At 36.2% G+C, this 14,201-nt stretch overlaps 1 protein-coding gene across 2 annotated transcripts in view; it reads left to right on the forward strand.

Moving 5' to 3' along the window:
- GALC (galactosylceramidase) overlaps nucleotides 1-14,201 on the forward strand; it is a 40,356-nt gene that overhangs the window by 12,734 nt on the left and 13,421 nt on the right. Inside the window, exons 7-9 of one of the 2 annotated variants that reach the window (XM_082059096.1) lie at nucleotides 680-807; nucleotides 11,699-11,854; nucleotides 13,981-14,105. In XM_082059096.1, the coding sequence (XP_081915222.1) occupies nucleotides 680-807; nucleotides 11,699-11,854; nucleotides 13,981-14,105 (409 nt within the window). Of the gene's footprint in view, nucleotides 1-679; nucleotides 808-6,340; nucleotides 6,472-11,698; nucleotides 11,855-13,980; nucleotides 14,106-14,201 lie in introns of both variants that reach the window. The other variant, XM_082059095.1, reaches the window with a different exon arrangement.

The following is a 14,201-nucleotide window of genomic DNA, read 5'->3' on the forward strand; positions in this document are numbered from 1 at the left end:
GACATATGAGAGCCAAGTAGTGGGTGAACCTAAATATCGACTATAACATCAAGGATGTTTTTTGTTCAGTCAAATAGCCTGTGAAAAGAATGCTTAAGTTATCTTCACTTGAAAAGGACAGATATTTGGCAAAGATTTCTGTTCTTCTAGAGAACTGCATGGTTACAAGGTCTTTTCTATTTTAAAGCTTAAATCCCTTTCATCTCAATATACTTTTTTAGGGGATCAGGTTAACTTTCATTTATTATCACTTGGGGAGGCATGTCCACTTCCACATTCATAATTTTTAGATCAACTTAACCTGACTTTATGATAAAACCATTACTCATATGTAATGATTTACATGTATGCAATGGATGGAGTCAGTATGTGGAGAGTGTCTGAGTGGGGTACACATATGCACATGAGGTATCAAAACTAATCCAAGTCGTGAGAAGCCCATTTATGTGCAATGGCTGAATGTCATAGATAACCCTTCACTGTTAAAAATTCTTATCATTAAGTTTGTTTTAGTTGTCATTATGCTCTCCATTGAGAAGTGAGAACTTAACTTGTCTTGGTCTGAAGACAGATGCTTCCAATGACTCCTCCTCCAGTTCTTAAAGTGTTTTCAGTCTTTAATTTTCATGTTGCTTGGTTGATGAAGGCTGTACTTTAAGTCCTGTTATCTATTACTAAGGTACTTCGGCAGTCTTTGGACAGACTGGGTCTAAGGAACATTGGCATCATCGCTGCGGATGGAGATTGGAGCATTTCAAAGGAGATGATAGTTGATCCGTATCTTAACAATGCTGTTGAGGTAGTCGGGTAAGTGTGGAAGAAAGGAGGAGTTTCACACATTGCTTATTTCTTTATTTCTCTAAGTCTTCATCTCATATATTCTTATTTCATACTTCCTAGCCATTCCCAGTTTTTTCATCATCCTGTACAGTGGTGACATGTTACTTTTTCCTGTCTTCCTCTCTTCTTTCAGTTTAGTACATGTATAGGGTAACCTTACCACTCTTCCATCATTTCTTTCAAATGTTCAGGTAGGATCTGTATTTTAGGCCTCTTATTTTAGCACTAGCAAATGACAGGAGACCTCTCTGCGTGTGCATCTTCAAAGTCAGAAAACCCTTAGGACTGAATTCTCGGTCTGCAATCAGTTTTGATTTCAGGTGAACTTGAACTTTCACCCTGGAATTTATCACCCTGGGACTTCCTGCGCTTGCAGCATTCCCTGTTACACGTCCTTTGCTTGAGATTTTTCTGATCATGTGCTAAAGCTAGGAGTTTGTTGCTTATGTCTGGTAACGGTATTAGAAGGGCACACACAGTAAAGCAGAAGTGAAAACAACCATGCAAAGTGTTTTTAAAAATAATAAAACCATCTCAATTTTAGCAACTAGGAATGCCTGTGGTTGCAGGTCTAGCAAATGGTAACTTGATTGTTTGCTTGCGCTCTTGCTCCATAATACGCTTTCTTACTACCTTGCTTCTGTCAACTGGCTTGATACTTATTCTACTGCTCTTGCTTTCTTGGTAATCTCTGATCTCTTGAAACTACAAATACTTCTTAAAAAAATTATAGCATTTTGCCAGTGGAAATGATCAATATGTCTATAAATTGTTCACTTGTGTTACATTTGTTAACTTGCTTACCACTGTTGTTAACCTTATTGTGATAAGAACATGCTTGGGGTCACTAGTGTCCAATTTATCCTTATCTATATGTAAGGGGGTGTGATATGCTCAGAATTGTTTAAACTAATGCATGGTTCAAAGGTTAAAGAAAGTCAGTTAATCAGGGATTTTATGAAGAAACTGCTTTCATATGTATTGAGCTTGTAAACACTGCTCATCTGGAAGTGGCTGCCTGAGAAATACCAATTATCATGCCAGCATTGAGTAACTCACTTGGTTTAAAAATTTATAACTTTCTTAGGTTGGGCAAGACTTGCACATCAGCAAGTTATAATGCATTAGCAAATGTTTTAGTTATGATTTCCATGGTAATGAAACCTACAGAATGATTGCCCTGATAGTGTATGGTTCTTATTTCTTAAAGAGCTTGATAGAATCAAGGCTAGCAGTACCTGTTTTTGCTTGTAGGCTTTAGGAGCATCAACATGTTTTAGTTGTTCTCTAAGATGAGAGTTCTTTTTGTCAGAGGTTTTCCTTGAATGTCATATGGATTTTTCCCCAGCTTTCTCATCACTGCTGATCACAAAAAATAAAGAGTTAGGAGAATATTTCTTGTGCAGTAGTGTTGTTATCTATTAAGAAATTAAGGTTAGTACAAAATGAGAACACCTTGTTTCTCAGCCAGTGCTGACTTCAAGGCACCACCTACCAGAGTTCTTGCTGACCTAGAAAAAGATAATACTGTATAGCTGTCTGTCCTTCAAATGCTCAGATTCAGAAGGTTGCTAAAAGTACAGTGTATCTGTATGTCTTTTAGATAACCATGTATAGCAATTTGCAGTCTGTTTTCCTAAATAGCCTTAAATTATTTTCTCAGAAATCCTTTCCTGTACTTGTTCTGTAAGTTCTTTTCAGGTATAACTCTCTCTGTGACTTTTTCTTAGTTCTTCTATTTTGGAATGGAAACCTGGGATTAAAGTTATATTTTTTTTAATTTAGAATTTATGAAAATAATTGAAATGATTGCTTGGGCGTCCATCCAAAAAAAAAGTAACTGGCCCTTCCCCTTTTTTGTGTTTCCTTTCATTTTCTTTTTTCCTTTACTTTCTTTTTTGCATCAGGTAATTTTTACATTTGTATAATTACTCCCTGTGGAGCTTTATCCCTGCCTGAAATACCATTTGCAATCTGAAGCATATGTAAGGTAGATTTAAGGTAAAGTTTCTATATCTGTTTTTCTGCTCCCTATTTGCTGTCTGCTGGCTTGTGATTTGAAAGGTGAAGCACTTAATATTTTCTCATTACAATGAAGGCGACCAAGCTGTTGTCATTCAGTGTGTTTCAATTTCATTGATTGAAGGGATGGTCTCCCTGAACCTATTGCTCAGCACCATTTCATACCAGTGAGTTGCAGCACTTGCCATTGAAAACAAGAATTTTGTTAGAAGAAAGTAAAAAACTTTATCTGCTACTAAATCAAATTACCCGGTATGCATAAAGTGCTTGAAAATGAAAAAAACACAAATTGCTATATAGTTACCTCAAGTCTTAAACTGTCTTATGCTTTCTTATTTTGTTCACAAGACCATCTTCTCTGTCTTCTTATGTTGTTTTGATGGGTGCTGTTTCAGTGTTTGTATAGTATATATGTATTTTATTTTTTTCCCAGGATGGGAGGATGGTCAGTACTACATCTTTTGTGTTAGACATGGATTTTGTTTACTGTTATTAACAAAGCCCATAGAACCCAAAGCTCTGTTTGGCAAGTCCTTTATTAAAGGCCTATATGCCAGTACACAGACCTGAATATATTCCACAATATTTTTTTTCTGATTTTTATCTAGAAGTAGACAACATGAAAATGTTTTTCCATAGTTCTAAATTATTTAAGTTCTCTTTTACTAGTAAGTCATTATTAGTGGACGATAATTTTATGTTGGGTGGTGGAAACAATCTGCCTTTGTCAGTTTTTATTAACCAGACAGAGTAAGTCTTATTTTACTTCTAGTTGATGTAGCATGAGTCTTTCTAATACAATGATCAAATAGCAGAAATGATTGCTGCTATTTCAGTTTCTCTTTTTTTTTCTTTTTCCTGTCTCCTAGTGTTTGCCATTAAAAAAAACCCCAAACATGGTAAATCCTAATGAACAAAGATGGGTGATGTATTTAAGAGCTATCTGTCAAAGAATAAGGCTTTTATTTAAGGGGTTCTTGTTCTGTTGTTTTTCATAGTTAGTGTAGTTGCAACTTTAGAGAAATCATTAGTGTTGTGATCCAGCAATGCCTTTTCAGTTCAATAGGAAGAACAGGTTTAAATCATTGTTATTTGCACTCTCCGAGGTAGACAACATTTGTTTTAAGAGAGAAAGATGAATTGACTTGTCTAAGACTATGCTAAGCTAGTGGAAGAATAAAGATTAATTATAGAAAATGCTGTCTTCTGGATTTATTTTATGATTTTGGACAATGCTACTTTTGCAGTCATTTCAAATAGGATTTTTGTATTACATAGTTCGAAACACAAGGTAGAAACTTAATTTTGGCTTTATGTAACTGATCTTAAGATGTAATGTTTGTCTCAATTTAAAACAATACATTTTCCTGGTAGAGCAGCCTTTTTTATGTCTTAGTTTTGAGGGTGTTATCTGAAATTAGATAGAATTATTGACTGATTTGGTTTGCACAGGACTTCTGGAGGTCATCTGGTTGAACCCCCCTGCATCAAGCAGGTGCAATTAGATCATGCTGCTGAAGCTTGTTCAACTTTAGTATCTGCAAAATCCCTTTGGACAGCTTATTCTATGTGTTTCACCATACTCATACTCTTTTCCTTTTTTTTTTTTTTTTTAAATTTCCTTTTCAGTTCATATACCTGAGTTTTTCATCAGTTCACAACCTGTACTGTTGCAAGGGGTCCTAAGTGCAGGAGTTGGTGTTTGCATCTCTTGAACCTGATGAGGTTCCTGTCAGCCTGTTTTTTGTAGCCTGTTATTTCTCTCTAGATAACAGCCTCCCCTTTTCAACGTATAACTATTGTTGTGGGTGAAGCCTGATACACAGCTCAGCCCCACACAGCTACACTGTGGGATGGGGGAGAGAATCAAAGGGTGAAAGTGAGAAAACTTGTGGGTTGAGCTAAAGACAGTTTAATAGGGAAAGCAAAAGCTGTTCATGCAAGCAAAGTAAAATGTGTACTTCCTTAGTTTTATTAAAGTTATCAAACAGTATTTGCCCTCATATCAGCCTATGGGGACATCTTCAGCAATCTGGATCCTGGTTGGACTTTTCTATCAGTGTTGATGGGAGACTTTGCTGAAGTCAAGGTATATGACATCCAGTGATTTCACCTTGCCTGCACAGGTAGTCATCTTGTAGAAAGCAGTCATGTTGTCAGGGATGATTTGGGAATGGCAGCATGGATTTACCAAGGGCAGTCATGCTGTCATTCCCAGTCTGCTCCTGTCCTTCTTGTGTGGGAATGGCTTCCAGGAAGACTTCTTCTATAACCTTCCTGGGGATTGAGGCTGGATTGATGGGCCTGTAGTTTTTAAGATATTCCTTCTTGAGTATGGGCAATATCTCTAGTCATTGGAACCTCCCCAGTTGCTAAATGCTTCAGCCTTTGTATGTATGTCAAGTCTGCAGCCCAAATACTGCCTTATTCTAATGCAAGATGTAACAGGAGAATACAATGCAGCAGTAATACTAACATTGTGTTCAAAGTTCTTAAGACTTTAGGGCAGGAAATCTTGACATTTCAGACTACCATCAGACTGCACATAAGCTAGGTCAGATTCTGATCTGTGGAAAAAAATCTTGTGACATGGTTTCCTGCAGGTAGTGTTCCCTGTTAAAGATTATTATATATGGTAGAAATACAGAGAATGGTTTGAAGGTGGGTAGGCTTTTGATGTTATCTGAATTTAATAGTACAGCAAATGCTGTTTAAGGGAACTCTGGACTACAAGAGACTACATCATTAGACTTGGTCTTACATGACATCTTAGATTTGTTTCATGGACTTTCAAGGCATTAAAATGTTTCAGGGGAAGTATATGGTGGTTGCAGTTTTAAAACTTGAAATACAACGCAGTTGAGTAATAAGGTGTGTATGTGTCTGAAGGTTTTTCCTGTTCTTATGTTGGTTGCATTGAGGAAGAGCTGATCTCATTTGTGTTGCTTCACTGTTAAACTGAAATAGTTGATTAGCAAGGAGAACTGGGGGAATCAGCTCGTTTTCTTAATTGTTTACTGTGCTTTCACAGGGTTTGTGAGTTATAATTGTTGTCCTTGCCCTGTACGTGCTCCCTGTAGCGTAACCCTCAGCATTGTAATACCCAAGTAGCTGATCTGCAACTAGAGTATCTTGCATGAAATGTGATATGCTTTGTCGTTAACTTTATTTGCAGTTTTGTGTGTTTAAGAAAATAAGCACTAAATGTTTTTCTTTTTTTCTTTTGTCATGTGCTTTAGGGTTTGGCGTGGTAGAGGAAGAAGGTGTCCTCTGAAGGCAATTTGTGCATGACAATCTATTACATTTTGTTTGATGTAACAGTTGTTGTCCAAGTTGTGAAAACAAGAATTGGAATGTGATTTGTTTTTTGAAATGTACAAATAGTGCTGAAGAGAATGCTACCTTTCTTTTTGACAATTTGAAAAACATTTTTTTTATTTGTCCTTTCTCTCTGTTCTTTGCTCTCCTTTTTTCAAAGCTGTTGAGATACACATTGGATAAGCACGGTCTGCAGCAGGTGAGGATCATAGCCAGCGATAGACTGTGGGAGCCCATTTCCGTTGTCTTGCTGGTTGACTCCGAGCTCCACAGAGTGGTCGATGTGATTGGGTAGGGGGTTCTCTCTTTTTTTTCTTTCTTGGTGGTTTGTTTGTAGTTTGTCTTCATCTTGCTTCTTTGTAACTAGCACAGCCAAAGGTTTACCTCTCTAAACTCCTACCTGAAATGAAAGGATTGATACTATAATCTTTCTTACTAACCCACATCAAATCACATGGGCTGTTGTCCTGGTGACAGCCTCAACCTGTTAATTGAATTGTGAGTCTCCTACCATGTGGAAGATTTGTATTGGCTGTGGTAGCACTTTTGATGAATTGAAGGTTTTCTGGACAACCCTGTTTATTCTGAGGGTTGTTTTGGTTCCTTTATTTGGTATGCAAAAAGTGCTTTAGCTTTACAGCTTTATATAGAGCCTTGTATTACTGACTTCTGCTGGTCTGTTACAGGAATAGGTGTGATCCAGAAATGGATTTGGCCTATGATTCTTTTTAGTTACTATAACCTCTTGATTCTTAGTTCCTACTTTGTTTTGATGAGAAGGGTGTGTTTGTAAAGCATGTAACCAGCTGACTTGGTTTTCTAGTTCTGTTTTTTAATACATAACACTAATATTTTGCAAAAGTACTAGACTAAATTTGAGATTGATTACTGACTTGTCTGCTGAATGGAAATGTCTGAAGATGTCCTCATTAACTCTTCTTTTTACAATAGCTCTAAATTTTAGTTATTTGATTCCATAAACTTGCTTCACCCAATCACATGCTTCAAATCTGCCTGTTTCTTGTTTCAACTTGAGTCTTTTCCATTCATCATTATATATCTGACCAACAGGAGGTGTAGGAATCAAGATTTTTGCCTCCAAATAGAGATAGGCAGTCAGCACCTCCCCCTCCCCGAGTCAATCCTTCCCCCATTTTGAAAAACAGGAAATATCCTGACAGCTTTTTGTGAGTGAAGTCTTGGATCATGTGTGGATCAACTTGTGAAAGCAGTTGTGAACTCACTCTGGCCAGATGCAAATCCACTGCAGTTACCATGATCCCAATGCAGTGAGCGTGCTTCCTTTCTGTTTTTTGGCAGCTGCAGCTGTGAACCCAGAGGCAGTCCCTGAAGCTCAGCTGTTTTTACACTATCTCAGTAAGCTGTAGTTGCTTAACTCTTTGCAAGTCTAAGTTTTACATCCCTTCTCTGCTTCAGTTTTAACACGGAGATGAAATACTCTCCTGCGTAATGGATTATTAGTTGGCTACATTTAGTGGTGCACATCTTGTTATGGTATCTTTTTAAAAAAATTCTTGGCTTGCTATTTTTATTTGAAACTATAAAAAGTATTTCAGATAGCCAGGATTTTACGTGAATGTACAATAAAATCAATTTTGGACATGGTAACATAATTTGTGTTCTGTGAGGTCTCTCTCAGACAACCTGAATGGGAGATTAAAGCTGCTGATTCTGTTTTATTTTGCTCTATTTGCATCAGGCTTCACCTGAAAGATGTTGTAATGGCTAGAAATTAGAGAGGTCCCTGAAGACACACTGTAAAACTATTAATAGATGTTCACCCACATAGGGATGACCCAGGTCACCAAAGCTCTTTGTAATATGATAATTCCAAACAGCTTTTCAGAGCTATTATGTTTGCATTAATTTTACCAGTGAAATGAAGTATAATTAATTTTAAAGGAGTATTACTCCTACTTGGAACACATTTAAATTACATTGTAGCTCTTGAAAACAGTGTTTTTCAAGGATGGACTTGCAAATTCCACCGTTACTCATAGGAGTACTTTAAATGTGCTAGTTCTTTGTAGCACAGTTAAACCAGTTAGATTTTTGCATGCTATGCAGTTCAAGGCTAAGCTGTTCTGTTGAAAATTTCCCCTTCTCTTCCTGCTATTAACTGGAAGAATATGGCAAGTGTTTGGGAAGTGGCAGTGAGTTTAGGAGTAACAACTTTCGTTTTCATCTAATATGAATTTACTATGCCATTAGATGACAACTCAAGTCTCTTTGGTTAGAAGCATCAGTGTTCTTAACCACATTTGGCTAGATGTGTCACAGAAACAACAGCCTTTTAAAGACATTTTTTAGGCCTAATTATGCTCAAGTTAACACCCTAAGAAAAAAAAGATGGTGTTATGACATTTCTGCATGATGGAATCATGATGTGGTAACTGTAGTAGTGGGAGTTCAAAGTATTGCAAGTTGTCCCAGGCCTGTGTGCTGAGACAGAACGAGAAGTAGGAAAGCCTGTGCTGTTACCTGCCAATTTCTGTTTCACAGAGAAATTTCTGAGTACTAGATTTTGAGGTTTTCATAGGTAGTTCTTTTCTGCAAAGCTTCATTTAGTGAAGGTATTATATAGGCCGATGTTTTAAAGATTTATTTAATTTCTGTAGTCTTTTACTGATGCATGACATAAAAATGGTGGTAAACCTTGAAATTTCCATCCTGATTTTCCCCTTCCTCTCCTTTGGGCCGTTGCTATATGTAAAACAAAAAATAATGCAAAGTTTTTTTGTTTTTTAAGTAAGTTATCCAAATGAAGTCACTCTGCATAATTGTGCAAAGCAGCATTTGCAATCCATCAGTAGAAGAGCTTTTCTTAATTACTATTACTTTCTTAATATATCGGATTTATTTTAGCAACTGTGTGTTGTTCTGTTGGGGTTTTTTTTTGTTTTTGTTTAGTAAATGACAGTGGTTTGAAGAGCGCAAATACTTATAGCTGTTGATAAATTCTTTTCTTGTAGTGATAAGAGGTTTAAACTTATGTGTCACCATTGTTATAATTCTATTCCTGCTATTCATTACCTTTTCTCTAAAAAGATCTGTTCTTTCCCCTGTTTCATGATATACATCACTTTTTCCTCTCTCTTTGCAATGGTCTTCTGTTACAGTGTGTCTGACTCTCTGCCCTTTTGAGCAGAGAATCCAAAATCCCACTGCTTCTGCTAAAGCATCACATCTATAGGAATGATGCATGAACTCTACTACAGTTCGTCTTTTCAGGCAGCAAGGAAGATAGGTGTTTGGGAGTCTGTGGCTTTTCCTGAAACATTGATCAGGATACTCAGGTGTCTCCAAATGGTAGTGGTCCTTGGGTTGACCAATTATTTCCTGGGGGTAATTGGAGTATAGTTGTTTCTTTGTAGGAGTTTTCATTTCCAGAGAATTAGAGAGATTGTTTTCACTACTGAAGGAGCAGAGCACACTGTTCTGGGCACAGCTAGTCTCCTGTCCTTTGCTGCACACCCTGTGTTAGTTGTTGAGCCTGTTGAGTGGCACAAGATGTCTAAAAGAGGACTGTAATGCTTTCTTTAAATGTAAATCACATACCATTCAACAAATCCAGCACATACTGGGTGTGAAAGCCTTCACTATAATCTGATAGCAAATGTTTATTTTGTGCGTTTGAGTGGGTCTTTTTAAAGTATATACTCTACAGTGCTATTAAGAGGTTTTTTTTTTTTAATGGATGTACTTATTTTTTAAAAATTAGTTTTCATATGGAATAGGAGTTATGCACTCCTTAGTCGTGTCCTTTTAAGGACTAATTTAGATATTACTGAAATTAAAACAAAACCCCTTGGTTAACAGCAGTTATAATGAAAAGCAAATACAGTATAAATTATGATCACTAGCAGAGATAGAAATTGCACCTAGAGCAGAGAAAAATCATTAGTTTCTGAGTTGGTGATGAAACTGTTTTACCTGATTGCATACCCATGGGGCAAAATGAGAAGGCTATAAGTGTGTGGGCTTTAAGTAGAGCAAAGCTGTCAGTAAAGGTGCACTGAAGGAGTTTAACTCTAGAATCTGTTTGTTCTCCCTGTAACTTCACAAAAAGAAGAAAATAAAAAAAAGTGAGGGTGTTCTAGAGAGCTTTACTTAAGATTGCACAGTAATCTGTAGAGCTCTAATTTCCTGCACTTAACCAGAGGTTTGCCTTTATCTGCCTAAGAGGGAAAATAAATAACTCAATGCAAAGACACCAAAGCTATGGAAATAAATTAGAAAAAATAGGGATGATAAACAGAATTAAAGTTATATTTATACTTGGCAGGGGTGTTGACTTAATATTTAAGAAACAGCTCTTCTGTGAGGAAAGATAAATTATTTCTTCTTTTCCTTGTCCCTACAAGCAACACACTTTGTCATTACAAAAACCTTTGCTTGGTATTAAAGTAGTACTTGTGTTTCCAACCCAAAGGGGAAATATGCAGTAATCTGTACAGCAGAGAAGGCTGTAGCCGAAATCTCTACTATCAGTTATGTTATGAATATACATATATATATACATTAATGAAGCCGTATATGAAGGACTACAACACTTGGAAATGGCCTATTGTTCCATAGGGGGGAAAATAATGTAAAAAAAAAACCCCAAAGTCAGTCTAGAAAAAATGGTATTTCTTCTGTCCCTGTCAGAAATTTATCAATTTGTCAAGTTTCAGGCTAATTGTAAAGGAAATATTTATGCCTTCTTTTCCAGTGCTGGTAGTTTAATTTCAGTGTATTTATTTAGTGTGTTCAGTGAGTGTTCTAAGTGAGGGAAAAGTCATGACCCTGTTTTCTGCAAGTAATTTGAAAGGTTTTATTTCAGTCAGACTAATCTGGCACAGTGAATCAATGCTGTGATTGAGTATAATCTTTGGGAAAAAGCATCTCTCCTAATACTAAGGAAGGTGTTGGAAAGAAATTACCTTTTAAGGTATGTTTCAACTATTTTCAGTTTACACCTCTGCAATTGTTATAGTCCAGCTAGCATGCTTTTTTGGAAACTGAGTTTATTTAAAAGGTATGCAAAATTAGCCAAGTTCATGTTTCAATCCCAGGACATTCGTGTGGTTAAGTTCTTAGAATAATGCCTAGTACTGTATTTTATTGTGGATATTATATTTACAGTTTTGTTTAAGATAGTTAAGGTAGCATGTATTTTCTCTATTTAGCACATAAGTTTTGAAAATCTTCAAGGTCAATGCCAGGATAAAGTTTTGCTTTTGCAAGCTGCAGAAATTGTGCAATATATTTAAAGCTAGGTTTGCTTATATGAGGGCATGTATCAGAAGAAATCTCCTGATGCAAATACAATAAGCTATGGAATATTATAGCTCACTCTTGATCCATTATCTTCTATTCCATAAGTATTATTCCAAAGAAAGTTTGGTTTTCATTTTCAGTTTGGATGAGGGGAATCATTGCTGCTGTGTGGTTTTGTTTGTTTTTTTTTTTCCTTTTGGTGATAAATGCTCTTTCTTTTAAAAATATTGTGTAGAGCGCACTATCCTGGAACAAAAACAGTGCCAAATGCCTTATTAACTCAGAAGAAGCTCTGGTCTTCAGAAGATTACAGTACTTTCAATGATGAAGTAGGTGCAGGCTGCTGGGCTCGGATCTTGAACCAAAACTACGTGAACGGAAACATGACCTCGTAAGTGTTGTGCGCTGTTGCTTTCACAAATTCTCATATAAGAATTGTTTCAAGTACTACAGAACACATTCATCTGCTCTGGTAAAATAGAAGGTAAACTGAAACTCTCTCCATTGTCAGTCTGAATTCAATTATAGTAAGGTTTGAAGTCTACTGTCCTTAACTATTTCTGGGACAGGAGTCCTACAAGTTTTAATGTGTTCTTGAGTTAGTGTTCCACAGTATCCAATGGCTTATGCAGCTGAGTTCAGATGCCTCTGAAGCTCTGATGATACTTGTTAAAAAGACAGTGTTCTTAAGAAGAACTAACAACGTGAAAAACAGTGGAAGAAAAGAACAATAAAGCTATTTTATCTGTATTTTTCATAAGGTTTTTAGCTGGTTGTTTGTCTTCAGTTAAAAGTAGTACGTATGGGTGCCATTACCTAGTTTTTCCATACAACTTCTTTCTCAGAGTCTGTTCTAAAACTCGTTATTGCCTTTTGATACATTTACTGCTTCCTGCACATTCCTTTTTTTTTTTTTTTTTTCCAAACTGAAATCTGGAAGAAAGATGTTCTATTTACTGGGAAGTTACATAACTCATGGTTTCAGAAGAGAATAGAAAATGTACTTTAATGCTTCCAATGCAACAACTACTAATCTGAAAGAAAAAAAAAAATCTGATTAAAGAAAATTTAGGCATCAAGATGTGAGCAAAATTGCTCAAAGTTTTTAGTTTTTATGTAACTTCATTTTGGAACAAGAAAGAGAAGTGGTTTTTGTCTGAAATGCTTGAAAAGGAGCATAGCGCAAAGTGACAGGATACTTGTAGAAGGAAGTTTCTGGAGTCACCGTATTTCTGTGAATCTTCCAAAAGATGAAATTTTCTAACAGATGAATATTTCCTATGTGAATTCCAGAACATTCCGATTGCCTTTTGACTATTATACGCTTTAATATCTTGCTTTGGAGTCTTTGTTTTCCGTGTTTTTTTTTTTTTCTTCTCCTTTTTTTACTAGAGCTCTGTAATTATGTATGCCCCATTTGTTTAGCAGCCTGCCAACCAGACCTATGTATTGTATTTAGAAATTATTGTGGATTTTAGTTCCAAGTCTGTATATCCAATATTGAAGTTATCTTGGCTTTTATATTGAAAACAGTCTTCCTGATTAAAGGAGCTTATCTTTCTGCTAAGCTCGTTTCCTTGGAACTTGTGTTCGTCACATTCCTTTTTTAAGTTTACAACTCTGTAAAACAAGTTTAATGTGAGCAAGTTGTTGACTTTACAATTCAAGAGTTGTTTACTTTATGAGCAACTTTTGTGGGATTTCAGGATCTTTTCTGAAATGCATGTATAGTGTGATAAATCGATGTCAAAGACTTTTGCATTTACCTATACGCAGTAGCAGAATGGCATGCCAACTTTTGCTTCCTACGTAACTGCTTTATTAAGCTGTATTTCCATACTAATTGTGCAGGGGTTTTAACTTAAAAGTCCTCACAAAAGATTTTCAGTGATGACCAAATCAAAAGACCTGAAGTAATTACCCTTGTTGGTGCCCTGACAATTTATTGAAAAGGCAACAACTCTTGGAGGATGGCTGGTTAGTGTTGTTATCTGTTCATTATTTACATGGATATTACTTTTTCAGTGGTACTTAGCTGCTCCAAACTCTCTCTGTCCTACCAAGTCCCCCCCGAAAAAAAGATTACCACCACCAGCAACAACCAACCAACCAAAAAAAAAAACCAAAACCAAACAAAAAAACCCCACAAACAACCCAAACCACCCCAACAAAAAGCTGTAAACCTTGATAACTTATTTTTTTCACCTTCAAGCCAACAAGAAAATTAAATATAAATGAAGTCTTTAACCTTCAACATACATTTCCTTTAATGAAGAGAATGTATGATCGGTTTTGTAAGAAGTTCTCAACACTGGAAGTTGATTTCTTTTATTTTCCTCTCCTGTGGTCATGTTGTATGTGGGGTGTGTGTGTGTTTGTTTTGTTTTGTTTTTTCTCCTTCAGCTGAAAATTGTTTTGTTAAACTTATTGTATGCTGGAGAAAAAAGAGGAACAAATTCTTGTAATAAATTAATACTATGCATATGAATGGAGCAAACGGACCTGTTTTTCTTCCAGAACCATTGCATGGAACTTGGTGGCTAGTTATTATGAAGAGTTGCCCTTTGGTCGATGTGCACTAATGACAGCACAAGAGCCATGGAGTGGCCACTACAAAGTAGAAGCTCCTATCTGGATTACAGGTAAAAAGTTTTTGGGTTAAAGTTTGATGGTCTAACACAGAGCATTACAGTATTTTCTGTCACCTTTATTTAGTGGTTTTTAATGTGTATTATTTT

Source organism: Streptopelia decaocto (assembly GCF_964273445.1).
Source record: "Streptopelia decaocto genome assembly, chromosome: 7".
Classification (NCBI taxonomy): Eukaryota; Metazoa; Chordata; class Aves; order Columbiformes; family Columbidae; genus Streptopelia; species Streptopelia decaocto.